General features: G+C 39.2%; 1 protein-coding gene across 2 annotated transcripts in view; it reads left to right on the forward strand.

The window, feature by feature from the left end:
• ANKRD44 (ankyrin repeat domain 44) overlaps positions 1-27,133 on the forward strand; it is a gene marked incomplete at its 3' end in the record, with an annotated part of 199,775 nt that overhangs the window by 109,921 nt on the left and 62,721 nt on the right. For both annotated transcript variants that reach the window (XM_079710777.1, XM_079710776.1), the window contains exons 10-15: positions 997-1,079; positions 2,271-2,334; positions 4,342-4,410; positions 5,776-5,916; positions 7,544-7,624; positions 10,592-10,703. In XM_079710777.1, coding sequence (XP_079566903.1) covers positions 997-1,079; positions 2,271-2,334; positions 4,342-4,410; positions 5,776-5,916; positions 7,544-7,624; positions 10,592-10,703 — 550 coding nt within the window. The remainder of the gene's footprint in view (positions 1-996; positions 1,080-2,270; positions 2,335-4,341; positions 4,411-5,775; positions 5,917-7,543; positions 7,625-10,591; positions 10,704-27,133) is intronic.

Consider the following 27,133-nt stretch of genomic DNA (forward strand, 5'->3'; position numbering starts at 1 on the left):
CACTAACACGCTTCTAAGTACACAGGAACCTCCTGATGATGCTGTTTGTTTTGAACTAAATTCAGCTCACAACTTTGACTTTGGGTCCCTATTTGCGGAGAGGGGATGGGCAGGAGGAGGAAGATTGAATTCTAAGGGAAGGTTTAATTCTAAGGCCCAAAGTACTGCCATCAGAAAGCTGCCTGTCTCTCGGGGTTGTTCCAGGGACTGTGTTATGGCAGGGGTCAGTCTAAGAAGTCCTATTGTGGATTCTTTCTGTAATGCTGTTAGGGGAAATATGCTAGATTTATGAAATATATGCAAGATAGCTATTAACTATTTTGTGACTGTTATTCTTGTGTGGGTTAACGTGCAAAACAAAAGGCTATTAGGAAGATGAAGTTTCACTTGCCGAATGTGAATATTTATACATATTAAATATTTGTGTATCCATGTATATAAAGAATGAGGAAGAATATAAAGAATGAGTTTTAATTCCCATCCAAATTTTTATTTCCAGTAATGCAGCCATAATTAACTCTTAGCAAAGTGCTTGGCACATAATAGGTCAATAATAAATATTTGTTTATCAACTCAAGGAATAAAACAGGTTGCTTTTCGAAGTCGAGGGTTTGTCAGTTTCATGTTTTCTCCAGCACTTAGCATGGTATCTGATGCTTATACAGTGTTAAACAGATGAATGAATGATGAATGAATGGGACAAAATTGCTAAGCTGAAAGAAAAAGAAATTAATTTTAAATGCTTAGAGTCACTGTTGATGTGAAATGTTTCCTTAAAAATATATCTTCCTATTGTTATGGGCTTTTCGTTGTGGTTTAGGTCCAGGATTTTATTATTTTAAGATAGAAATGATTGCCTAATTATTTCAGCCAAGAGTCCCTAAGCAAGGTCTCATGGGTTTAATTTTCATCAGAGAACTTATAGAGAGATCGTGCCCCTTCTGCGGGTGTCTTGAGATCTGTTACCGTGAGCTGCTCTGTTTTCTTCCTCCTCAGGTGTGGAATCCATAGCATGTTCCCCTTGCATTTAGCTGCCCTCAATGCTCACTCTGACTGCTGCAGGAAGCTACTGTCATCGGGTAAGTAACTCCATTACCACAGCTCAGGCTTAACATGTCCTGTAAATGAGCCGTGTGGCTTCAGGTGTCTGGTCAGCATGAGCGGCTGCCTGTGCTTCATGTCATCCATGACCCAACTTGGCAGGATGAGTGGTGTCCACAGCTAAGTGCATGTGACAGCTCCCAGTGGCCCACGGTGTTGAAGCTGTTTGAACGTCAGTATTCCTGCCCCAGAATGAGAGACTTGTCTGTTTATCAAGTTAAAGCTGGCATGATCCAGAGTGAGAGGCAGGCAGGGATGGCCATAGCTTACAGGAAGTTTCTCATAGAAGGAGAAAACATCTTTGAGGCTTAAATTGGCGGCCTAACATTTCATATTTTTCAACAAAGGGAAAAGGCCAAATCCGCTACGTTTTAATGGTAGAAAATGTCAAATTACCATCCCACTCCTTGAGCTCTGAAAAATTTGCTGTGGTTGATACCCCTTCAACTAGGTTTCATTTTTATTTTTTTAATGCGGGTCTATTTGGAACCAAGAAATTCTTTCTGGTTTGGAGCTCTGCTAATCTTTCTTATTACTGCTTCTGCCAACCTCCATGTATTAAGACGTTCTTGGCTTTCAAAGGTGATAGAGGTCTGAAAGGCAAAGATTGCTTAAGAATTCATTCAACAGATATCCCAGAGGCGTTTTGTTTTGGTTTTTTTTTTCCTTTAAGTTCTTTACTTATGATCGATTCTGCTTTCACTGCTTTTGGCATGTTTAACAATAACCCCTGCATGAAAGCACATTTCCCAAATCTTAAACCAACTGAAAGCTAATAATACCCTTAAGAAAATATCTCTTCTAGCATGCTACGATTACTCCTTTGCCTTCCATGTTTTCTCCATGTGTTCTGTCTGCCTGTCTATTGCGCTACTTATCTCAAACTGGTTTCATAAATTTCTATCCTGGGATTGAAATATGGGGCTGTAGTTCACCCAGGGCTGGATGTGAAAATAAATTCTTCTTGACTTCACGGTTCTTCCTATAAAATTGCCAGGCTTGAGCAGTTACCGATCGTTTCCATGACAACCTCTTTCTGACTACAGTGGCTTGCGTTCTGGTTTTTCTACTAACTGATTTTTCTGTCTCTGCAATGTTTCTTGTGGTTTAACTAGGACAAAAGTATAGCATAGTATCCTTGTTTAGTAATGAGCACGTGCTGTCTGCAGGCTTTGAAATAGACACCCCAGATAAATTTGGAAGAACGTGCCTTCATGCTGCTGCTGCAGGAGGGTGAGTAGTTAACAATTTTAGTTGTTATCTTATGGCCTAATTACTAATTCATCGTAACTGACTTAAGTTGTCTGTGGATCAAAGGCAACTTCTTTAGTAAAACGGGTAAGAACTCTTTCTACCAATACCAAATATCACTAGGTTGAATTTCCAGATTACTCGTGTGTTTGTTTTTCCAAAGAAAAAGTGTTAGCCCATCTCATATAGAAAATATTTTTTCTTTTGTTTTCTCTTCTCTCACTCTTTTTTTTCTTTTCTTTTCTTATTTTAAATTGTAGGTCTTTAGCCTGTAGAATATATACTTACTTGGTACCTCTTCCACCAAAAGAAAATAATTTGAGATTTGTTCCTAAGTTTTTCCTCTTTCATTGCTGGAAGGTGGTTGATGATCATGGAAATCCAGGGTTGAGTTAATTCATGTTCATTTACAGACATTTTGGTCCTTATTTCAAAACTGATTTTTAAGTCCTTATAATGATTAAATGTGAACAGAGGTCAAGAAACCCAAAGGATAGGCAAAACGTGAATTAATCCTTGCCTTTTTTTTAAGTTGTAAAGAGCATTTTTCATCAGATACTCTTTTTCATATCAGTGGTTAGATTAAGGCTCTGATCAATATATTGTTGATATATGACCACACATTGGCCAAACATGTTTTCCTTTGGATGGCCTCGATTGGGTAAGGTGTTGGTTCTTCATCAGTTTCCTAGTCTTAAGGACTCTTAAGGAACAGCAGCGCTTCTCCATGTGTCAACTGTATATGACCAAAGGTATTACCTATTTAGCAGAGGTGGATTGACTGTGAAGCTTTAGGGCCCTTTATTTGCATGGCTCCCTTCCAAAGTCTTGTATCTAGTTTTATATTCATAATTTTGTTATTATTTTTTTTTAAAAGAACCTCCTTCTCCTCACCCCATTTCCTCAAATTGTATGAACTTCCTGAGCCACGCAACTTGGATCTGTCTCTGTCTTTGATCCTTTGACTCCCAGAGACAGGTGCTTTACATCAGCTGACATGTTACACCAACACATAACGACCTCATAAAGTTCTTATATTTTATGACTTAAACTAGTCGCTATTTCTCTGTGAAAAGTGGCTACAAAGGGTGGAAGTGGGGTGGGGAGAGCCCTCCTCACGTTTATCATTAATGAGATCATTTTTCTTATTTAAACGATAATAAAGTCATAAATCCTAGGCCACTTCTTAGCATCCTAAGTTGAGAACAATGATGGATGAGTGTCTCTTTTTATGCCCCCATTTTTAAAAATATCAGACCTGTACAGAAAAGTGGCAACAAACCATTCTGGATTCATGTCTGAAACCCCTATTAGGATTAGTATTTAGCTTCAATAGGAAAATTCACTTCAATGGGTTCTTTTCTCTCTACTAAACATGATTTATTGCTTCTGCAAATGACAAAGAAGCTTTGGAAGATCACTACGCTCCATTACATCATTTTCGGCCTTGGTTCTGCACGTTCATTTACCTAGATTACCAAGACAGGGAAATGCTGCTGTTTTATTTTCCATTAAGGAGAGTCTGGGTCGAAAATGGTTATCATAGTGAATTCATTCTGCTGTGATAAAAGGTAATGCTCATCCATTCTGGCTTATTGTTTAAAGGTGACATGAAATTATTACAGGTTTAAGGGGCTGTTTCATAAACTCTTAATGGTTTTGAAAGAGAATTTTAGGGTAAATGATGAAACCATCACTGAAAGGTTTCATCATGTAACAATCATTAAATTCTTTAGTCATGGAATTGAAAATGTTCCATCAAGCTCTCTAACGTATGGATATATTAGCTTTGCAAAAGGAATTGTGGGAACTTTAGATCCTTAAGATATGACATTACTCTAATGTGTTCAGGTTATTTTTGTGTTAGCAGAATTTAAAGCTAGTGCTCGCATTTCAACTGGGCGTGCACTCTGCAGAAAACAGCTCTGTCTGAAGATAGCCCAGCAGTTGACCTCCCCCACCTTAATGATGTTTTCCCTGTCTTTCTAGTAACGTGGAATGTATAAAACTCTTGCAGAGCAGCGGAGCAGATTTCCATAAAAAGGACAAGTGTGGGAGGTATGTAAACAGGGAACTCTGCTTCAAATGCCTAAAAAAAAGGAGTGGGGAGCAGTCCATCTGGAAATCATGTTATGTTGAGATGGTAAACAAGGAAGCTAGCTGGGGAGATTCCATTCTCAGAGGGAAACCCCTTCTACACCACCAAAGCAGGCACAAGGCACAAGGACAGAATCTCCTCTCCCTGCTTCTGTTGAGCAGTGCCAATTGCTTCTCTGATCCTTCCAGTATATATATATATATATAACTGTATCCATGTGGGGGATTACATATTTTATATGTGCATATGTATTTGTATCTATAAAATATGTAATTTCCCACATGGATATGGTTTAGGAAATTCTGTCTGTAGCAGAGTAGAACACTTGAGCCCTTCCAACCCAGAATTTGGTCACAAGATCTGGAGCACTTTATTGTACTTATTGAACATTTCATTTTGGGATAAATCTTTAGACACATTTAAAACATGAATCATAACTAATGAGAACCTGCTGTAGAGCACAGGGAACTCTACTCAATGCTCCGTGGTGACCTAAATGGGAAGGTATCAAAAAAGAGGGATATATGTATACACATAGCTGATTCTCTTCGCTGTACAGCAGAAACTAACACAACATTGTAAAGCAACTGTACCCCAATTTAAATAAATAAATAAATAAAACATGAAACACACACGGGCCACCTATAGCCCCTTTGGCTATTGGGATGGGTCATAGAACTTTTCTTATCTTAATTGTCCTTTGCATGCATAGCTAAGTCATGCCATAATACTAGCTGGTAGGGGGAAGAAAACAGCATGAGGAAAGGTGGAGGAAGTGAGGACATGACCAAGAAAACCTCAGGTTATTCAGTTTGGAAACGGCATTGGACACCTTTAGGGGGGAGAGAGATACTTTATAAAGATAGACCAGGGCTAGCTTGGGAAAGTCTTCAATTCCAAACTAAAAAATCAAGGCTTTGTTCACTGGGGCGGACTGAAGGTTTTAGTACAGGTTTGTGATATGTAGGTATTGGACCTTAAATAAACCAGTTCTTCATTGATGCCAACTAAAAGTTACATGGAAGTTGCATTAGGGCAAAGGAGGCCAAAAGGGGTGGTATTGCAAGAGTCCAAAGGAGCAGTAATGTAGACCTGAACCAGGATAGGCACTAGGAATGGAAAGGAGAGATCTACAGGTGGGTGGCCTTGTCTGAAGCCACCATCTTTGTAGCCTTCGTTCTAACATAAAGTCAGAGAAAGGCATGTCTCTTGGCCTCCACACTGAGAGCCAACACCCCTAGGAATACTGCTGTCTGTGCTGGTGCTAATGATGGGCGTCTGTTTCTCAGACTGAATGAAGTAATAGACTGCTGTTTGTTTTTCAGGACCCCTCTGCACTATGCAGCTGCAAATTGTCATTTCCACTGTATTGAGACATTAGTGACCACAGGGGCCAGCGTTAATGAAACCGATGACTGGGGCCGCACCGCTTTGCACTATGCTGCTGCATCAGACATGGATAGAAAGTAAAAACAGCCTTACTTCTGTTTCCTCTCGAGGTGGGGGAGGTGGGGGGAGGTTGCTAAGTTTTCTTCATACCACCTCACAGAGAGTGTGAATGAAGAATCCCTCTCATCCAGACCTGAAGGAGTTAGAATTGCTTCATTCCCTAGCCCCGGGTTTCCCATTCTTCTCTCTTTACGTTTGATTAGTATGTGTCACTGCACAATTACTTCTCCTCTCTGTTCTTTGGGTAGAATGCCAAGTGGAGCTGTCAAGCCCAGGTTTTCAATTCATTCAAAATCTGTCGTAATTTGTTTTGTCATATACTGCGGTTTTCATCATCACCACTTACATGCTTCATTTGCTGTAAAACTTACATTTGCTAATAAATATGTCATGTGTCAAAAATATCCATCTATTCACAATCCTAATAGTCTTCAAATGCAGCATCAGTATTTTAAGATAGGCACTGTTGTTCAAACCTGGGCATGAATACTCTTTCAGGAGCTGGAGTAAAGAAAGTTGGGTACCCTGATCGTATTTGGATTCTAGGTGGCTAGGAATGGAAAGCAGAATTAAGTGAACCAGTTCAGGGGGAAAGGGTGGAAGAGGTGCCCACAGTTATGAGATTGTTCTCAAAGACTTGAGGACCAGGCCTTCCTTCATAGGAATACTTTTCGGTGATCCTGTTTGGAGAACTACTGAGTTATTTGCTGCCCTGTGCTACGGAGTTGCTTCTGGGTCAGTACTAACTCCCTTTCTTGTAGAGCAATGGCTTTCAAATGTATTAGACAATGACCCACACTAAGCAATACATTTTACATTATGACCCAATACACACACTCACATATATATGTTTTATACATATGTATGGAAAATGGAAACAAAGATTTCATAAAACCATACTTACTTTTGCTATGTGGGATGCATTTTGATATACTTTTATTTCATTAAAAAAACCCTACTGACTTCAACCCGCTAAATTGATTTCACAATTCAGTAATGGATTATGATCCATATTTCCACAGTTTGGAAAACACAGCTTTATTTCCTTCATATGATACTGGCAAGACTGTTGTAGCCTCAGGATCCCAGGGCCGCATGTTATTAATTCAACAAACATTTATTGAGCATCTACTATATGCCAAGCTCTATGCTATTCACTTGGAATAGAATGGGAGACAAGTATACTTCATCTGTTAAGAGCTGGCAGAGGAATCCTAGATGGTGAAGAATTGCTCTGGCAGATAAGGGGTGCTTAGGAACCCATTTATTCCTGGATAAATGAGATGCTCAACTGCCAAGGAGGCAGCAAGGAATGTTGTAGGAGCCAGGGAAGTTTAAGCTAGTCACTTCCTCTTTCCATGGGGAGTTTAGAATACTCATGGAAGGGTGGGCAGCATGATTGCTGTCTTAATCACTGATACCTCGGTGGAAGTTTTAGGAAAGTCATGTTCTCAGTCGGATTCCTTGGGAGAGAATAGACTTACTGGATGGCCTTGGGGAGAACCATGTATATCCTCCATGAAAAATCAGTAGCACTTGCTTCTTTTGAGTTGGGGGAGAAATTGTTAAGATATAAACTGCACCAAAATCATTAGCAACTTTGCCACTAATTGTAATTTTTTTTCTTTCCCTTATGCTGAGAAGTAAGACTATCTTAGGAAACGCCCATGAAAATTCCGAAGAACTTGAAAGAGACAGAGAGCTGAAAGAAAAGGAAGCTGCATTGTAAGTTTCTTCCCAGCTTAAGCACAAGGTGTGGTTACTGATGCTTTGTCCGCTGCTCTGGGTTGCCACGTGGGCCAGCCTTACTATTTTGGGGTCTCACTTGGGCTCTTGCAGAAGTGATGTGGGCTTGCCTTTGGCGAAGAAGAAACTATTCTTTTAATATATCCTTCAACTATGCTGTTTTCACACAAGGAACTCTTCCTAAAATTGAAACCTTTGCCATGACCATCACTGTGATTGCTCAGCAGTTTTTAGGACTAGGTACCTTAAATATAGTTTCTGACTCTGCCATGTAGTATGCCTCAGGGGACATATTAAGCCTCCTCCGAGGGCCTCAGGCTCTCCTTTTGTGACCTGAGGATAACTATTTAGCAGATTCTATGAATAAATGTTTTGAGATTTTGGTGTGAAATACACCAGTTGTACTCTCCCCTTCTCCCCAGAAGACACCCATCAACTTACAAACAGCTCCTTGCTTCCTGCAGACAGCTGCCCTGTCACCCCTCATCCCACCTGCCCTCTGGTGTCTGACAGAGATTCAGCTATGACTGTGATGGAGTGCCTGCCAGCACCCAGGGCTGTGGATAACGTGGGAACCCCTAATGCTTCCTCCTCTGAGAGCCCTTCGTGCACTGGAAGTGGCAGTAAGAAGGTTGTGCTCTGCCCAGGGCAGTGCCCAGTGGGTAGCTGGTGATCAGTAACTGTTTGTTGAATGAATGAACACTTGAATAACCGGTGCCCACGGTTTGTGTCCTGCCCCCGTGAGACTCAGTGGATGTAGTGCTCTAAGAGTCTGCACACACACAGTCCTTAACTTGCTTATTCTCTTCCCTGCTGTCAGAGGGACCCGTTTCTCTGTGACTTGAATGCGCATGTCCACTCTGGGGTCTTCTTCCCACTGCCCACTGGGCTCTCCTCCCCTGTCCAGACCGTTGTGGAAAGGTGTGGTTAGAAAGTGAGGCCCCAGTGCAAGTTGTGGGGACATAACTTTGACTGTTCCTGGGGTGAGCACAGGAAACACCACTGTGAGTAAATCAGAATAACAGAGGTTTTGCCCTAATCGTGCAAAATTAAAATAATGGTATTCAAAGACTGTAGAATTTTAAGCCACCTCAGCAGATGCTCCCTTCTCCAGTGAAATGCAAGCTTGCCCTGGGCCAGAGCAGCCCTCTCTACATCTGATGGACAGGGAAGGAGCGGGAGAGGCAGGGAAGGCAGGGACCAGCCTGCTGGGGATCTGTTCCATGCAATGAAATGCTACTCCCCTTGTCCAAATACACCCCTGACCTAATGCGCCTCTCTTGATTTTGCAGCTTAGGTGCCAAAATTACTAGTCAGGGCCCTGGGTGGTAAAGAAGACAAGCATTCCCAGTTGAAACTGGATTTCATTTTCCCTTAGGAACAATGTGGAGATTATTCACGTTCTGTAGTATTGTTGTTATTTCTAACAGTACTGTTGACAGTTATAGTTCAGCTGTATTCCGCATTAAATAGGTCTTTGGGAGTAAGCCCAGGACTTTCCAAATTACATATTAAATTTATCAACTGATTTTTAGAGTATAATCCTTTCAGAAGCTGGGAGTTGTGTGTCCACTAGAACTCTGTTCCTACTGAGTGATTTTATTTCAAGAGCCAAATTCAGTTTAAAATGAGTCACACCTAGGATTCAGTCCATGGGCATTTAATTACAAAAATTAAAAAACGACTTCCTTTTAAGGTATAAATCACCAAAGACAGCCTGATGTATCAGCGCTCCAATAATAGTTTGATTTATTACAGAGAATTTTATGGATGAATCGTGATATGTAGGTATTTGGCGTAAAAAATTTCTCTTTCATCAGGTTTTCTAGAAATTAAAATGTCTGTTTTCCTATCTCTCTATGTGTGTGATTTATTTACTCCTTTTGCCTTAGGTAAGTGTCATTTTAAGGTTTTTGAGTAAACTATAGAAATTGTCCATTGGAGGTCTTCTTTAATATACAAGCTTATATTTAGGATCTTACAGTTTTGACTTGAGTATGAAATTGAATCACCCTGGCCTTGTAGAGGACATGTTTGTCCCACTGTCACAGAAATAAAACCGAAATCATGGAACGTTGCTCCCTGTCTAGTTCTTCCCTCTTTGACCAGCAGGATGGTCCCATTTGCCACACGCCCTGAACAGAACACATTACGTCCCCGAGTACCTGTGTCTTGGAGGCTGGGGCTCTTCAGCAGAGGTGGCGCCACTCCCCTTCCTCTTACCTATTACAAAGATGGTGTTTTTTTCAGAAAAATTACAACTGTGTCAGAAAAGGCTTTTATTATTTTAAATGTTATTTTAAATTTTATTATTATAAAATTTATTATTTATCATTTTATTTATTTTTCCAACCTTTTGATCTCAGACTCTCCAGTAGCAAGGTTAAAAATAAACACTTCTCTCTTGAGGTTTATCCCGTTGCAACGCCTTGACCACTTCTTTATTATGCTGAGAACTTGTCTTTTGAACGTGGAGCTCTAAAACTTATTATTCAGTAATCTTGATGACAGGCGGGTTCTGTACCTTAAGGTGAGAAGGGAAAAAAAAACTTAATTACCCTCTAGTTCCTAAAGCTTTTCCTGAATTCTAGAATGGCTATTTTAAGCTGAAGGAGGGGACTTCCCTGGTGGTCCAGTGGTTAAGACTCTGCGTTTCCACTGCAGGGGGTGCAGGTTCAGTCCCTGGTCAGGGAACTAAGATCCCACATGCTGTGTGGCTTGGCCAAAAAAAAAAAAAAAAAAAAAATTTAAGCTGAAATAAAGATAGCTGCAGAAAACACATAAAACATCCAGTACATAAACCCTCATTGCTGTAGGATTTTTAAAGAAACACTTCAACTCACAAAGTGCTTTGTGGAACACTCATAATAAGAGAACATTTACATTAATTATCCCTTTTGGTCCAGAGATGTTTTCTGAAATAACATCTCATCTTTATACTTACAGATGTCTAGAGTTTCTGCTTCAACATGATGCAAATGCATCTATCCGGGACAAGGAAGGCTACAATAGCATACATTATGCTGCTGCCTATGGCCACAGACAGTGTCTGGAATTGGTGAGCTGTTTTGTCTTGATTTGTTTTCTCTCACACAAACACACATACACCCAAACCTGAAAATGCTGGTCTTAATCTCTCAACAAATGTTCCCTCACTGCCTAATTCAGTCCCCACGGGAACTCACCTGGAAGATATTCTGTGGTAAGCTATTAAGTTGTTTCCCTTTACAATATGTAGATCTTTTTGTTCCATTTCTGCCCGTTCTAATCTCAGAGCTGACTAACAATTGATTCTTTTCCGCATTAACTTGGACTAGGAATTTTAGACCCTGGTGTGGACACAGTTTGTATTTTGAAGATAATTTGGATGTATCAAATAAGCTTAGTATATATTTCCAGAGTCACATTTAGCACCCCAATATCCAGTAAGTGTCATAAGATGATTACAGAACCATTAGGCATATGGGTTTGTTATAGTCCCACATTTGTGGTTTAGGAAAAGAAATCGGCAAGGGTATAACAGCAGAATTTACTGGAATTTCTAAACCACCCCAAATTTCAAACCCATTAGTGATCAAGAAACACTTGATTTGAAGTCTGAAACTCCTCTGTTGGTGTAGGTTACCAGATGCAAACTCAAATGTCTACAGGCACAGGAATATAAAAAACAAGTGAAGTGAGCCCAGGTGTGGATAATAGGGAGTGGTGGGGACTGTGGCAAATAGAGAGGACATGTTCTGTCTGAGGGGAGAAACAGCTAGTCAGCTGCAGCTGATGGAGACCAGATGGTACTGCAGACCCAGGTTTGCTAGAATTCCACTGTTTCAAGAGAAGCTACAAATCTAGACTTTGTGTGTGGAATTTCCTGTTTTGAAAACACTGGGTGGGCTAGAAAGAAAAATTATGGGTTTGTGGCTGAATCCTGACTGCAGGCCATCATTTGCTGTCTTCTGAGCATCACCCTTGATTCAGCATCACCAGGATACATGGGGTATTCCAAACTCACCATCTCTGGTCCAATGATAGGTGCCACCTTCCTTACTGGACTCCAACTGTTTTCCTTGTTCTTTTAAAGGAGAAGTCCCACTTTTCAGAGTTATTTGAAGGTGTGTTTGGTGAAACACTTGCCCTTCATCAACTGCATAGTTTATTGAGAAAGGCATGAGGCAGAGAGCCCGCAAGCAATGGTGTGAGTGCCTACATAGAAATGACTCGATGCCCCGGTGAGGCCCTTTACCTTTGGCCTTGCGGCTGTTTTTTCAAATGGTTCCACTTAGGGTCTTTCTTACTATATTTGTTTTAACTATGAATGTGGGAAAATGTTCATAAAGATCACCCAGTTTGGAAATAAAAAGGTGATTATTCTGGTATTGATTTTTGTGACATTTATTGGTGAATTGTATGTACCTTCATCATTTCTGCAGACTTCCAAGTCTGCTTTTCCTGAGGTTCTTGTGGATGCTGAAGATTTCTCTGCTTGACCTTGCGGGTGACATTTTTTTTTCTCTCCCGTTTTAATTCCATCATGGTTCCTCTTCCAGTTACTGTGGCTGCATAACAAATTACCCTAAAAGTTAGTGGCTTAAAACAACGCTAATCACTGATTGTCTTTGTTTCTGGTCAGGAATTCAGGTGTGGCTTAGCTGAGCAGTTCTAGTTGATATCCTATGAGATTACAGTGTCGGGGCTGGCATAATCTCAAAGGCTTCTTCTCTCATTTGTCAATCACGTGGGTAGGAAAATCGAATTGCTGACGTTCCTTGGGCCTTTCTCTCCGTCTCTATGTGGTTTCTTTTTGCGGTTTTCTCTAGCATGGTGTTTTCAGAATAGCTGGATATCTTACCTGGTGGCTCAGGTTGCTAAAGGTATCTGCCCTGGGAGAGAGTGTGAGTGAGAGTATGAGCAAGTAAAAGAAAGAGACCATATTACTTTGAACGATTTAGCCTTGAAGTTCACATTTCTGCGGCATCTGTTCATTGCTGCAGTCACAAAATCCAGAGAGGTGAAGTAGATGCCACCTTCCAAGGGCAGGAGTATCAAAGAATTTGTGGACATATTTTAAAACCACCCAGTTCCATAGGAAGATGTAGGAAGCCAGTGACGTCAAAGCCTTCTATAAATTGAATTTAAAGTAGAATCACAAGTGGCCAAGGGGCAATCTCTTATCTTACAGATGAACAAACCAAATCACAGGGGCATTTACTGGGTTGTCCAAAGTCATAGCTCTGGTCAGTAGAGGAAGTGGTACCATGAATCAGGATCCCTGATTTAAAAAAAAATTTTTTTTTTTAACCACATCATGTTGCCTTCCACTGCTGGTCAAAGCTCTACCACCATCCAAAGCTTTTCAACATAGGGTAAAATCTTGGTAGGACCTGGTTAAGATATAAGGCAATATCACTTCTTCCTTCTAACACCAGCAATGGAAGTTGATCTAGACCTATCAGCAAATAGGATTTGTGTTTAGATCCCACAAAGAAAGGAGTGTTTGTGTGTGTGTGTGTGTGTGTGTGTGTGTGTGTGTGTGTGTGTGAATCAGTGGCAGAGTGAAGGTTTACTACTGTAACTACCCATATGAGCCTGCATTCCAAAGTTTACTTAAGACACAGCTGTCTTTAATTGGTTTTCTCTATGAAAACCATATGTCATCATTGGACATACGAACTTTCATTTCAAAGATTGTTATTATAGTCTTGATAGCTTGTGCTGTTTTAAAGTACTTTGATGAGTTATCTTTAATCCCATAGTATAATAACTCTGAGAATGATTTACCCATAACACCTTTTTTCTATGTAAATAATATATGGCACATTATTTTCCTTTTTCAGGAAAACCCTTTCAAGGCTATTATTTCTGTTATCCAATGAAAAGGTTTTCTGTCTACAGAAAGTTTCACAAGTGCTATATGATAATGAAATTATCCCCATGATTAGGTCAACATTGTGATTTACAAAGCAGTAATGATTCTTGGAAATTATGTACATACTTGACATACAGCACTGTATAATTTTAAGGTGTACAGCATAGTGACTTGACTTACATATATTGTGAAATGAGTACCATAATAAATTTAGTTAACATTGATCATTTCATATAGATAAGAGAGAAAGAAGGAAGGAAGTAGAGAGAGAGAGAGAGAGAAAGGAAGAAAAAGTTTTTTTCCTTGTGATGAAAATAAGGACTGTTTTTGAACAATAAGTGAGCTTTTTGCAGGGCATCTTTTCTAACTTTAACTTTCTCTCTCAACTAGGACCTCAGTGCACTCATGTTCCTTAAAACTCCCATTTCTTTGAGTACTAGGTGTTAGGAAAGCAAGCCACTTAACCAATATGCACTAGGAGTTAGTTCCTAAGACTCACCACCACCATGCCAATCTTCTCCCTTATCTCATGACACAAACACCTCAGTCCTCCTAGGGGGTTATCTGTTTTACAAGTTGGTCCTGACTCTGTGTTAGATGCTAGAATTATGACAAGGAAAGACATGATTCTGGTAGCTCTGAATGGCTTACTTGAGCCTCTGAGCAAGAATTATTCAGGGAGACTTTTTTTTTTTTTTTTTTTGGCCGTGCTGCATGGCATGCAGGATCTTTGTTCCCTGACCAGGACCAGGGATCAAATCTGTGCCCCCTGCAGTGGAAGCACAGAGTCCTAACCATTGGACCACCAGGAAATTCCAGGGAGACCTTTCTTTAAGTCACATTTCCTAGCCTATGTTTCTGGCCTGAGGAAGGTGTGGAGAGAATAAATGAGTATTTGTGGCCCCTGGGCCTCCCGTAGCAGACCAGGCCCTTTGTGCTTTGGAGTAGGAGTAGGATTAAAAAAGATGGGTGGCATCAGAGCCAGCTGATTTGTGAGGTTGGTAAAATTTGTCTTTTGCCTCTTTTCCCAGAGAGCAATTACTGTGATTATGCATATCATTAATTTTGATGCATATTTTTTGACTCTTAGTGTGTGCTTACTTGGCATTCGTGGTGTATGGCTCCTGCCTGTGATCATAAGCTTAGAATTTGTCAACGATCCTTTGTATTCAGTCCATTTTGCTATAATCAAAAAGGAACAGAAATTATTTAAGTTGTTTTCATTCTATTTCCCTTATACAAAGTACTATTGAATTCATTCAATGAGCAAAAAACTTCTAGAAAGTAGGGTGAACCCCTTAGCCTTGATAAAACAGGTTCAGAATTCTGCCAAGTATGGCTCCTTAGGCCAGTGTTTTCAGCTGGTCTTGATCAAAGATGTACGTACCGTGTGTGCAAGCACAAATTTGCCCACAAGTGGATGCTGAGCGCTGTCATCGGCCATATTCAATTGGGATCAAAATATCAAAGCGGAACAGAGGAGACTTGGCTAATAAAGCATCTTGTGTCTGAATAAGACTTATGTTTGAGTGGAGGAAGGGAGTTGGCCAAGGAGAGCTCTGGGCCTCCCTTTTCCTTTATCTGGAATGCATTCTTACCGACTTGAGAGAAAAATCAGAGTCGTGCCCCTACTTGGAATTTGTGAGTTTATATGGGCACACTGTTTCTCTCTTACAACATTAAAAATTTGTCTGTGAAAGAAAGATCTTTGTGGCTTTGTTACTGAAATGGAAAAATGTATGTGCCAATATAATTACATAAATTATCTACGGAAATTTGGAGAGATTGTTTGAAAACTCTAGGCCTCTGATTAAATTCAGTCCAAGATTCTGCCATGCCAAATCACTTGGAATTTGGCTGCTTCCTTGGGACCTTCTCTCCCTTTCACTGTTATGAGATAATTTGAACTTCAACTGGGAGAGTTTATGGGGGTGACAAATGCCCCTGTGTGTATATTCTAGGAATTTGTGGGATTCTCTGAAGACAGTTGTATCTCGGGCAACTGAACACTGAAATTATGCTGCTTTTTAAATGTGTCTTGTATTTATCATAGGGCTTTAGGAAACCATTACCACCTGGCTTTGTATAAGATATACTCACATTGGCAGTATCTAATTAAGCTTCTCAAGACTGAGAAAGCAGGATATAGAAGAGGGGTTTAAAAAAAAAAGAAAAGGAGAGCTACTTAGCAGTCAGCTGAGGACACGATGAAAACCCAGTGAACTTGAACCCCAGCCCCAAATAAGTCTCTGATGGCTTCTCTCTGTCCCCAGAGGTTCTGCTAAGAGATGGAACTGGGGGTGAACATGACCTCCCAGCAGGCGGCCTTCCAATGGGCAGTGGAAACTTCAACAATGCTAGTCTTGTTTTTTCTTCTAGTTAATTCAGTTGAAGAGGAACATAAAGTCTTATGGGGAACTCAAGGGAGGGAGCAGAGGTGTGGGCACAGATATTTTGATGCTGTTGGCAGCCTCCTCACTGCTGTGAATAAAAATATACGCCCACAAATTTTGAATCAGAATTTGGATGTGAGTCTATGTTCAGAACATTGGAGTAGACAATATTTTGTGACAGAATGTTCCACTTATCCCTTTGTAATAGAGCAAAAAAGAAATTTTTTTGGCTTTACCATGAATGAATTTGGCAATTGATGAAAGAACCATTCAATAGGATGTATTAAAATAATTTCAGTTTCACCGTCAGTCGAGTGCTCAGGACAGTGGAGCCATTGCCCCCACATTTCAAAGTCAGATACTAGTTTTCAACCCATGGCCCCCTTGCCCATTCAAGAGATCAGAGAGCAGATTTCTGTGGAGATAGTTCTGCTTCACATCCCGTCACCACTCCCCTGCCCCTATGGCGCGGGAGAAATCCTGATCCCAAGCCCAGTGAGAGAAGCTTCAAGGAGATTGCTTGGATATCTGATATGAATTCCACACACTTTAGGGGGCTGAGTGGACTGGCATGTGATGAATCTAAAGACTGAATGGCGCTGATTAGAGCTTGCTTGCTGGGAAGTTAAATAAAAAGAGGGCTGTGGTTGAGAAATACTCTACCCCCACCAATGATAGGTCAAGAGTGTATGTTTCCCAATGTCCAAATGTGAGCCAAGGGTCAGAGCTGGCCTGGAGTTCTCCTGGATGCTACTCAAGAGGGCTGCCTGGAAGTATGGGGAGGTGTAGGATGCCTGGGGTTGGGGAGAGGGGAATGTGAGCCACCAGCAGAGAGGGGCAGTCACCCAGGGAAGTTGGGAAGTTGTTGGAGAACCTAAATAAGCATTCGAGAGACAGTTTTAAACATCTGACCCAGTCAGGGGGTCACTGCCAGAAGGGTGCCAGTCAGTAAGACCATTGTCCCTGTACCCTTGGTGTCCTCCTTTTCCCTCTTCTCTTTAGTCCTGAGGCAGGCAGAGGCAGCCAGGAGGGGAAAGGAGGAGGAGAAGCCATAGTCTGGGAAAAAGAGAAGTCAGCCTTGTCTCCTTCCCCACTGGGGGAGGCAGAGAGGAGCTTCGGTGCTAAAAAGCATTCAGGGTTTGTTACTACATAACAGACATTGTAATTACTGACATGAAGTTATGTTTGTGACTAAAGTGCCTGAAGAACTTTTTGTTATTTGTTGGAGATTTTATCTGAGGTGGCAGGAAAAGAAGTAGTCTCATAAAGATTATACCAGGTATAGGAAAGGGAGAATAAAGTTATTGTTTGATTATACCCCATGACTCACTGGTTCAGTACAAAGTCACACACTTAGAGTCATTATTTTAGGAAAGATTAACACTCAGCTCTAAAGAAAAAAACACTATTGCCCTTTAAATATATGCGAATTTAAATATCAACTTTATAAGACATAGGTTCTAGTAATGCCAAGCACTTGTCAGGTACCAAATTGTTGAAAAAATGAATCACACTTGTGAATGATAAAGCCTGACTTAGTGATAAAACTTAAATGCTAGTTTATAAGTATTATGGTGACTATCCTGTTCGGAAGGTATTTCATAGAATCCACAGGTGAGAGAGAAAATGAAAATGTACTGTTCTGTGGCTTGGCCTTTTCTGTAGATTTGATTACTTCCCAACACGAACTCCAAATTTTATTGCAGCCTCTCCTTTATTTTTTTTTCTTCAAGATCTAAAAAGCTGTACTGATGCGTCAAATTGGTATGAAGACATCTACAAAATTAAAATTACATGCACACACACATGTATACACACTTCCTGTAATTTCTTATAAATAGCTAGTCAGCACTAAGGGATTCAAAGAAGAGGAATCATTGCTCATGATATGGGAGCTTTAAGGACTCAATGATGTAGCAGAAAGGAAGATTTCTTAAACAGAATATAACTTAAACGTTAGCCTAAAAGAAGTTTATCTAGCCTTCCTTCCTTCCTTCCTTCCTTCCTTCCTTCCTTTCCTCCTTCCTTTCTTCCTCCTTCCCCTCCATGCCTCCCTCCTTCTCTCCCTTCCTTTCTTCTTTTCCTCCTACGCAATTACAGACCCATTAGGCAGGCCTGAGGAGGGTAGGAAGGCAGTCCAGCTGGGACCCAAGGAAAAGGATATCAGGAAAGCAGCCCAATAAAGATTGGAACTTATTCAGGGAGAGTGTCCTAAATGTATATACACTAAACAACAGACTGTAGTATATATGAAGCAAAAACTGATAGAACTGAAAAGATGGAGAAACCCACAATTATAGTTGGAGACTTTAGCACCTCTCTTTTAACAATTGATAGAACAACTAGATAGAAAATCATCAAGCGTATAGAAAAACTCAATAATACAATCAGCCAAGATGACCTAATCAACATTTATAGACTGTTCCACCCAGCAACAGAATGCATATTTTTTTCAAGTGCCCATGATATCCTGAACCATAAACCAAACCTCAACAAAACTGAAAGAATTGGAATCATATAGAGTGTGTTCTCCCACCACAATGAAGTAAAACTAGAAATTGATAACAGAAAGATACCAGGAAAATCTCCAGTACTTGGAAATTAAATAACAGACTTCTAAATAATCCACGGGTCAAAGAGAACATCTCAAGGGAAATCCCCTAAACTACACTGAACTGAATGAAAGTACAACAAATCAGAATTTGGGGACACATATTAGTGCTGAAAAAAATTGTAACACTAAATGCTTATATTAGAATAGAGGGAAAGTCTCAATTCAGTAAGTTTCTACCTCAAGAATCTAGAAGAAAGCAGAGCAAAATAAACTCAAGATAAGCAGAAAAAGGAAATAATAGACATGGGAGCATAAATAAATAAAACAGAAAACAATGGAGAAAATCAATGAAACAATGACCTGGTTTTTTGAAAAATCAACAAATGAAGTAGGGTATATTACTACAGACCTTGCAGACATCAAAAAGATAATAAGGGAATATTGTGAATAACTCTATGCAAAGAAATTTGACAACTTAGGTGAAATGGACCGATTTATAAAACAACACAAACTACTACAATTTACCAATATGAAGTACTGATCGTTTGAATAGTGTATAACTATTTTAAAAGTTGAATTTTAAAACTTTCCCAAAAGAAATCTCTAGGTCTAGATGGTATCACTGGAGAATTCTACCAAATATTTAAGGAAGAATTAACACCAATTCTACCCAGTCTCTTCTGAAAAATAGAAGAGGAGGGAACACTTTTTAATTCATATGTGAAGCTAGTACCCTGATACTAAAAGCAAACAATGGTAGTACAAAAAAAAGAAGTATATATATATATATATATATATATATATATATATATATATATATATATATGCAAAAAAATCCTTAAATATTAACAAATAGAATTCAGTAAGAATTATATACCATAACTGAGTGGGATTTATTACCAGGAAAGACTATTTTGTTATTTGAAAATCAATCAATGTAATGCATCATATTAACAGGATAAAGAAGTAAAAGCACATGACTGTGTCAAACACTGTAGAAAAAATGTTTGACAAAATTCAACACCCATTAACAATTTTCAAAAAACTCTCAGAAAAAAAGGAAAGGAGGGGAACTTCAACTTGGTAAAGAGCATTTAACAACTTAATAAAGAACAGCGAACATTGTACTTAATGGTAAAAGACTAAATGTTTTCACCTGAAATCAGGAAGAAGGCAAGGATGTCTGCTTTCACTGCTCCTACTTGACATTGTGTTAGAAGTCCTAGCCAGGGCAATAGGGCAAGAAAAAGCAATGAAAGGCATAAAGCAGAAAGGAAAAAAAACAACTTTTCCTCTTTGCAGATGATGATTGTCTACATAGAAAATCCCAAGGAATCAAGAAAAAACAACTAGAAATTATAAATGATTTCAGCAAGGTCACAAGATGCAAGACAAACACACCAAAATCAATTGCATTTCAGTATACTAGAAATGGACATGTGGACATCAAATTAAAAATACAATATTATTTACAACTGCCCCCCAAAAAATGAAATATGGGGATTATATGCTGAAAACTACAAAATGCTGATGAAAGAAATCAAAAAAGATATAAAATAATGGAGAGACCATGTTCGTGGATTGGAAGACTCAGCATAATAAAGATGTCAGTTCCCCCCCAGTTAATCTGTAGGCTTAATGAAATTCCTATCTAAATAACAGCAAGGTTTTTTATAATAGAGGTAATATTTTTCTTAACTTTATATGGAATGGCAAAGGAACTAGGATAGCTAAAACAATTTTGAGAAAGAAAAAGTGGGAGAAATCAGTTTACCCAATTTCAAGACATATAGCTACAGTAATCAAGATTGTCAGGTATTGGCAGTCTTAAGATACATAGATCAGTGGAACAGAATAGACAACCCAGTCATAGCCACACACAAATACACCCAACTAGTTTTGACAAAGGTGCAAAAGGCATTCAATAGAGGAAATGTAGAGTTTGCAACAAATGGTGCTGGAGCAGTTGGACAGCATAGGCAAACAACAATGAGCCTTAATCTAAGTCTCACACCTTATACAAAAGTGAACTCAAAATGGATCATAGACTTAAAGGTAAAACATAAAACATAGGAAAAAATCTCCAGGATCTAAGACTAAGAGTCTTAATACCAACTAAAAGTTTTAATAGGCAAAGAGTTCTTAATACCAGTTTTTTTAAAAATTGATAAATTGGACTCCATCAAAATTAAAAACTTTTGCTCTGTGAAAGACCCTGTTAAGAGAATGAAGAAACAAGCTGAAGGCTGGAAGAAAATATTTGCAAACCACATGTCTGAGAAAGGACTAGTATCTAGAATATATAAAGAATTCTCAAAACTCAACAGATAAACAAATAAACCCATTAGAAGGTGAGCAAAAGACACTAGCAGACATTTCACTGAAGAAGATAAACAAGTGGCAAATAAGCACCTGAAAAGATGTTCAACATCATTAGCCATTAGAAAAATGGCTCCACTGCACAGCACAGCCCACTCAGTTGCACACTCAAGTTCCCCTGGAAGAAACTTCCAAATCTGTATCTCTAGCCTCAATCCTCTCCAAGGTCCAGGCTCATCTGTCAAATGGCCTTATAGATACCCCCATCCACAGGTCCTTCTGGAACCTGAGTGGGTTCTGAACTTTATGGCACCAAATTTCATGGAATCTTGACCAACAATATAAGGTCAACAGACCCTCGGTCCTTGAAAGAATCAATCCCTCACGCAAAACAAAGCCCTAATTCTCTTTCAAAGCCTTTTCTCATGGGGGACAAGTTTAACAACCATGCCTATTTTTAATAAAGTCATAATAATGGACATTTATTGCAAGCATATTGGGCTAGACCCTGTGCCTACATCATCTCATTTAATTCTCACAACAGCACTGTGAAATAACTCCTGTTTTTAATCTATGTTTCATACGTGAGTATCCTAAAGTACAAAGAAATGGAGTAACTTGCCCTGGGTCTTAGAGTTGGTGTGATATAGAAGCAGGACTCAAATCCATGTTTATCTAACTCTAAATTCCAGGCTTTTAACCATATGCTCTACGGTCTGGAGGACTGGCAAACTTCAGACTTTAAAAGACAAAGCTGTCTCAGAGGATCTGAATTCACATCAACCAAGAGAGTGATGTCCAAACAAGATATCACTGAGATGAGCAGTGTTTCAGCTTTGTCAAAGGGAAGCGGGAGGACCTCAGACAGTACCAATATCGGTTATGTCTGTGTCACCCATTTCTCTGGAAAGCCTTAGGCAAGGCAGTCTGCATTTTCTTTTTCTGTAAGGAGAACAGAACTACCTTATAGCATTCCCCATCCTGTGATGGGTAAAAGCACCCTAGCTACAGTTCTGAAGTACGTGCCATTATTGGAAATCTACAGCACTGACCCCTGGACTTCACGTATTTTCATAAAAGCACTCTTCCTTGGGCCCAGCCTTCCTCCTGAAATCTCTGTTCAGTATGTTTGTAACAGCTGCTGTCAGCTTGGCCTCACTCTTCTTATGATAGCAGCTGCCAGGGATGACCCTTTCCCGCTGGGGGTGGAGTGGGTGGAAGTAAGGGGGAGGGACTTCCCAGCAAGATTGTTTCTCCAAAGACACTTTATTCTTGGCAGCCGCCAAGGACTCCTGGCTAGTGAGGTCTAGACCAGGTCCTTCTGATAATCACTTCCCTTCTTGACCCTCATTCAGTAACAGAAAATGTAGAGGCCCGAGCATTTTTAAATCAGCCTAGGTGCTCACATACACACCTGTGCCTCCAGGTCACGGGGTTATGATGCTCATAAAGAACAAAGAGCCCTTCTGAGATTCCAGAGAAGGGTAGAGGCCCAGCCATCTGTAACAGCTGAAAGGAATATTTAGAAAAACCAGACCACTCAGCAATAACTAAGATTTATTTTCTCTTATGAGCAGATCCCTATAACCTAAGTGATAACATTACTGGATTTAAATTCTGTGGGCCATTCTGTACTTGGAAAAGTAGTTTTGTTAATAGTAAACAATAACATTCACTTGATCACTGGGAAGCCATTTAGTATAGGGTGACAACTTCATAGCATTTTTCCCCCCAATTCAAGGATTCAGCCAGCTGCTGCAGGTCATGTAGTCCTATAGTATGCATTTAGTGAAAAAAGTCCACGTATTACTGAACCTGTGCAGTTCAAACTCATGTTGTTCAAGGGTCAACTGTATTGTTGGTCTGTTAGGATTTTGTATTTTTGTTATTTTTATCATTATCCAAAATAAAATGTGATCTTCCAGAAGAGTACAGGTGCTATGCTGTGAGAGTTCAGGGGAGGGCACATCCCATTCTTGGTTCAGTGGTTAATGAGAGATTACCCGACACTCGTCAACGCAATGCATTTGCTGTGTTTGTCTCTCTAGATTTCTTGTCTCATCACCGCCACCCCGCCTCCCCATTTGTGTGAATGTGGGATAGTAGCACCAAACCTGAAATGAGTTGAATGATGGAGAATGTGGGTAGATGTTTGGACTTGGTTAGACCAATTGACCAACATGTCATTTTCAGGATATCAGAAGTTTTCATGATGGTTTCTTTCCTTTTGATGATATTTGCATCATCCACTAAATAGAAAAGTTGTAACTGACATCGTACATTGGAGTAAAAGGAAAATGGATGCTGTATCTCAAATTGTGCTCCTGAATTCCATTACCATCTGGGATCAGTCATTCATAAAAGATTAAACGTGAGGCAGGCACACATCTGAATATATGTGTGTCAGTCTCTCCCATCTGTTTTAATTTTGCTTAAAACAATAACAGCTTTCTTTACCCACTTACTTGAATCTACATTGATTCTTTTAATGTTCATTAGCCAGAAGTAGTCTGTGGTGTTTAGCTAGAGTTTCAGAATCCCACCAAGATTAGCTTTAATTGAATCAGTAGAAATTTTCTTTAAAGCTGTATATTTTAATGACTGAGCTAGAATCACTGAAATGTTAATGGATGCTTAGAGTGGGTAATTTATACTGTAATTTAAGATTAAAAATGGTATCTGAAGATACATTTATGTTGGTTTACACAGCTTTTGTGGGGACTAAGACCAGGTAAGCAAACTGCCTTTCTGAAGCAGGGTTTTTACTTTTACTATCACATAGTTTTTTTAATTATTAAAAAAAGTGTATTCAAATCTAGTATTTCCTTTGTTCTCTTTTTCTGCAGTTTTTAATCATATTACCATGTCCCTCAGATTTTACATCCTTCTCCAACCTACCCCTACCTCTCAAATAAAACCTCCCTTGTCCTAGGCAAATAAATTTCACCTTGTGCTGAGGCAGAAAGTAAATTAACACAATGATAATATAATTTAGGGTAAACTAAGAATATCTTCTAGAAGAGAATTACTTAAACTTAAGAATTACTCTCAGAAGTCACCATGGAAACATGAGGGCAATGTTACTGTTTTGCCTGGTAATACACAAAGAACTGGATGTGCTCAGCAAGTGGAATTGATCAAATGTAGCACCCATGACCCTGAATATTTTACAGGGTTGACTACTTGTCACCATTTCAATATGTCTGTCACTTAATGCAATCAGATGTTTTGCAGTGCAGAACTTCAACTGAATTAGCTCTCAGATGAGTATTTTTGTTGATAGATAGCTGGATAATGGATAGGGGACTGAATACATTTTAAATAGTATGAAATCCAGGAGACCTGCTGCCGTTTTGTTTTAGATGCCAACTTACAGTGGTGATTAAGCCCCAGAGTTATATAAAGACTCTCTAATAATCAAAGCCTTTGTAGATAAGCATTCACATTTTATCAATGAACTAATAATGCCCTGGGAGGTAAAAAAAATTAAGCAGACTGACAAAATCTAGGCTACTTTAATTTTCATTAAAATTATCCATTATCTCTTTTCATCTTGTATGGTATCCCTTCTCTGTTTAAAAGGTTTTAATTTACAGAACACAGGGCAATAAACAATTAAATGCTGGAAAAAAACAAAAGATTCACAGTCTAATTGTAGAGAGAGCATCTCTCTGAATCCCCCAGTTCAACTCTAGTGCTTTTTTCTGTTAACTTTAAGCCACATTGATTTAAATATTTGGTGACTTTGGAGACCTGCAGTGTCAAGGATGAGATGAAGGGATAGGTAGTTATTAGTATACGCCTAACTACAATCCCAAGACATTTTTCCAGATAGTACTTAAAAATATAACATTCTTTACTGTTGAACAAAAAATTGGACTATCACCTGCAGTGGCACCATCTGGTGGTTTCATCTTCAATTCACTGCATGTTTATTGAGAACATATACTATACCGGGTACTTCTCACTATAAAATGGACCCAGCTCCATCCCAATGGACTCGGCATATGTTGTGAACTGCCAAGAATGCAGGCAATAAATGAAAGAACTTTTCTGTTGGAAGTATGTGGTTTCTATAAGATTCTTTGTCTTATCTCAACCCTCAACATGTTTCATTTCATTTAGATAAAGATATCACAAAAAACTTTAGATAAAAGCAAACAGAACTGTTATGTGGTTAGATCACTGTAGACAAGATTCAGAATGATATAAAGGGCTTGGGGTTAAAGATCTATTCTTTTTTTAATGTTATCTACAGTTCTTATGTTGCTTAAGGTAGATTTTTTTAGGCTGAATATTTTTTAGACTGAAAACATCCATCCAAAAGTACTGACAATCCTAAACAAAATCTTGGCAAATTAAATGCAACAATGTATGGAATAAGATAAACTGCATCATAATTGAGATAATTGAGTGGGAGTATTCTAGGGATACAAATGTAGTTTAGCATTAGAAAATCAATCAAGGCAATTTACCACATTAACAGAAAAAGAAGAAAAATATCAGATAAACATCTCCATCAATGTAGCAAAAATATTTGGTAAAACTCAGTGTCCATTTATGATTTTTAAAAGTCTTAGCAAACTAGGAATGGAAGGGAACTTCATTAATCTGATAAAGATTATCTGCAAAATGTCTATGGCACACATCATACTTAAGAGTGAAATATTGAAAGGTTTTTTTCCTTACAGTGGGAAACAGACAGATATGCCTGTTGTCTCCCCTTCTATTCAACTTTGCACTGGGAGTCCAAGCTGGTGAAATAAGGGAAGAAAAGGAAATAAAAGTGCGGTAGACAGAATGGCCCTCAAGTGATGTTCACGCCCTCATTCTTGAAACCTTTGAATATGTTACCTTACGTAGTAAAAGAGTCTTTGCAAATGTAATTAAGTTACAGATATTAAGATAGGTGGCAGGTTAATTGCATATGCCTATAGGGAGAAATGAATCTTTTCTTCTACCTCACACCACATACAAAACTCAATTCAAGATGGATTGAAGGACTTCCGTGGTGGCACAGTGGTTAAGAATCCACCTGCCAATGCAGGGGACACGGGTTTGAGCCCTGGTCCGGGAAGATCCCACATGCCATGGAGCAACTAAGCCCGTGCACCACAACTACTAAGCCTGTGCTCTACAGCCCACGAACCACAACTACTGAGCCCACATGCCACAACTACTGAAGCCCATGTGCCTAGAGCCTGTGCTCCGCAACAAGAGAAACCAACGCAATGAGAAGCCCGTGCACCGCAACAAAGAGTAGGCCCCACTCACTGCAACTAGAGAAAGCCCGCGTGAAGCAACAAAAACCCAGCACAGCCAAAGATAAAAATAAATAAATTTATAAACAACAACAAAAAAAGATGGATTGATAAGGGTATACGGTCAACATACAAAAAGCCATTATATTTCTATATACCAGCAACAAAACAAATAGGATATACACATTTTTAAAGACATCATTTACAAAAATATTTTAATTTGCATCAGCATCTAAAATGTTATGTAAATTCTCTCTCTTTCTATAAAAACTGTAGGGCTTCCCTGGTGGCGCAGTGATTGGGAGTCCGCCTGCCGATGCAGGGGACACGGGTTCACGCCCCGGTCCAGGAAGATCCCACATGCCGCAGAGCGGCTGGGCCCATGAGCCATGGCCGCTAAGCCTGCGCGTCTGGAGCCTGTGCTCCGCAACGGGAGAGTCCACAACAGTGAGAGGCCCGCGTACTGCAAACAAACGAACAAACAAACAAACAAAAAACCTATAAAACATTATTAAGAAAAAGATGACCTAAATAAATGCCCTTATCTTACCATATATAAGGTTAATATGTTAAAAATCAATTGCTTTTCTATATCTCAGTAACAACAAACAGAAAATGAAATTTTAAAAAGATACTACTTTAACAATTACAATTTTCAGTAGCATAAATATATTAAATGCCCATACCATAAAACTATAATATGTTGCAGATAAAAATTAACTATACTTCAATAAATGGAAAAATATATTCTTTCCATTGATTAAGACTCAATGTTGTAAAGATAACAACTCTCCCCAACTGACACAGACTCATCAAACTCCCTGTAGGGCTTTGTATATGTGTGTAAATTGAAAAGCTGATTTAAAATTTTATATGGAAATGCAAAGGGCAAAGATTATACAAGGCAGTCTTGAAAAAAGAAAAACCTGGGGTCTTACACTTTCAGATATCAAAATCTGTTATGAAGCTATAGTAATGAAAATAACATGGCTTTGGAGTGAAGATAGGTAACTTACAATGGGACAGAATGGAGAGTTGAAAAATAGATCCACACATATAGTATCCTGATTTATGATAAACGTGGCAAAAGGGTCTTTTCAC

The sequence above is a fragment of the Hyperoodon ampullatus genome (assembly GCF_949752795.1).
Source record: "Hyperoodon ampullatus genome assembly, chromosome: 8".
Classification (NCBI taxonomy): Eukaryota; Metazoa; Chordata; class Mammalia; order Artiodactyla; family Ziphiidae; genus Hyperoodon; species Hyperoodon ampullatus.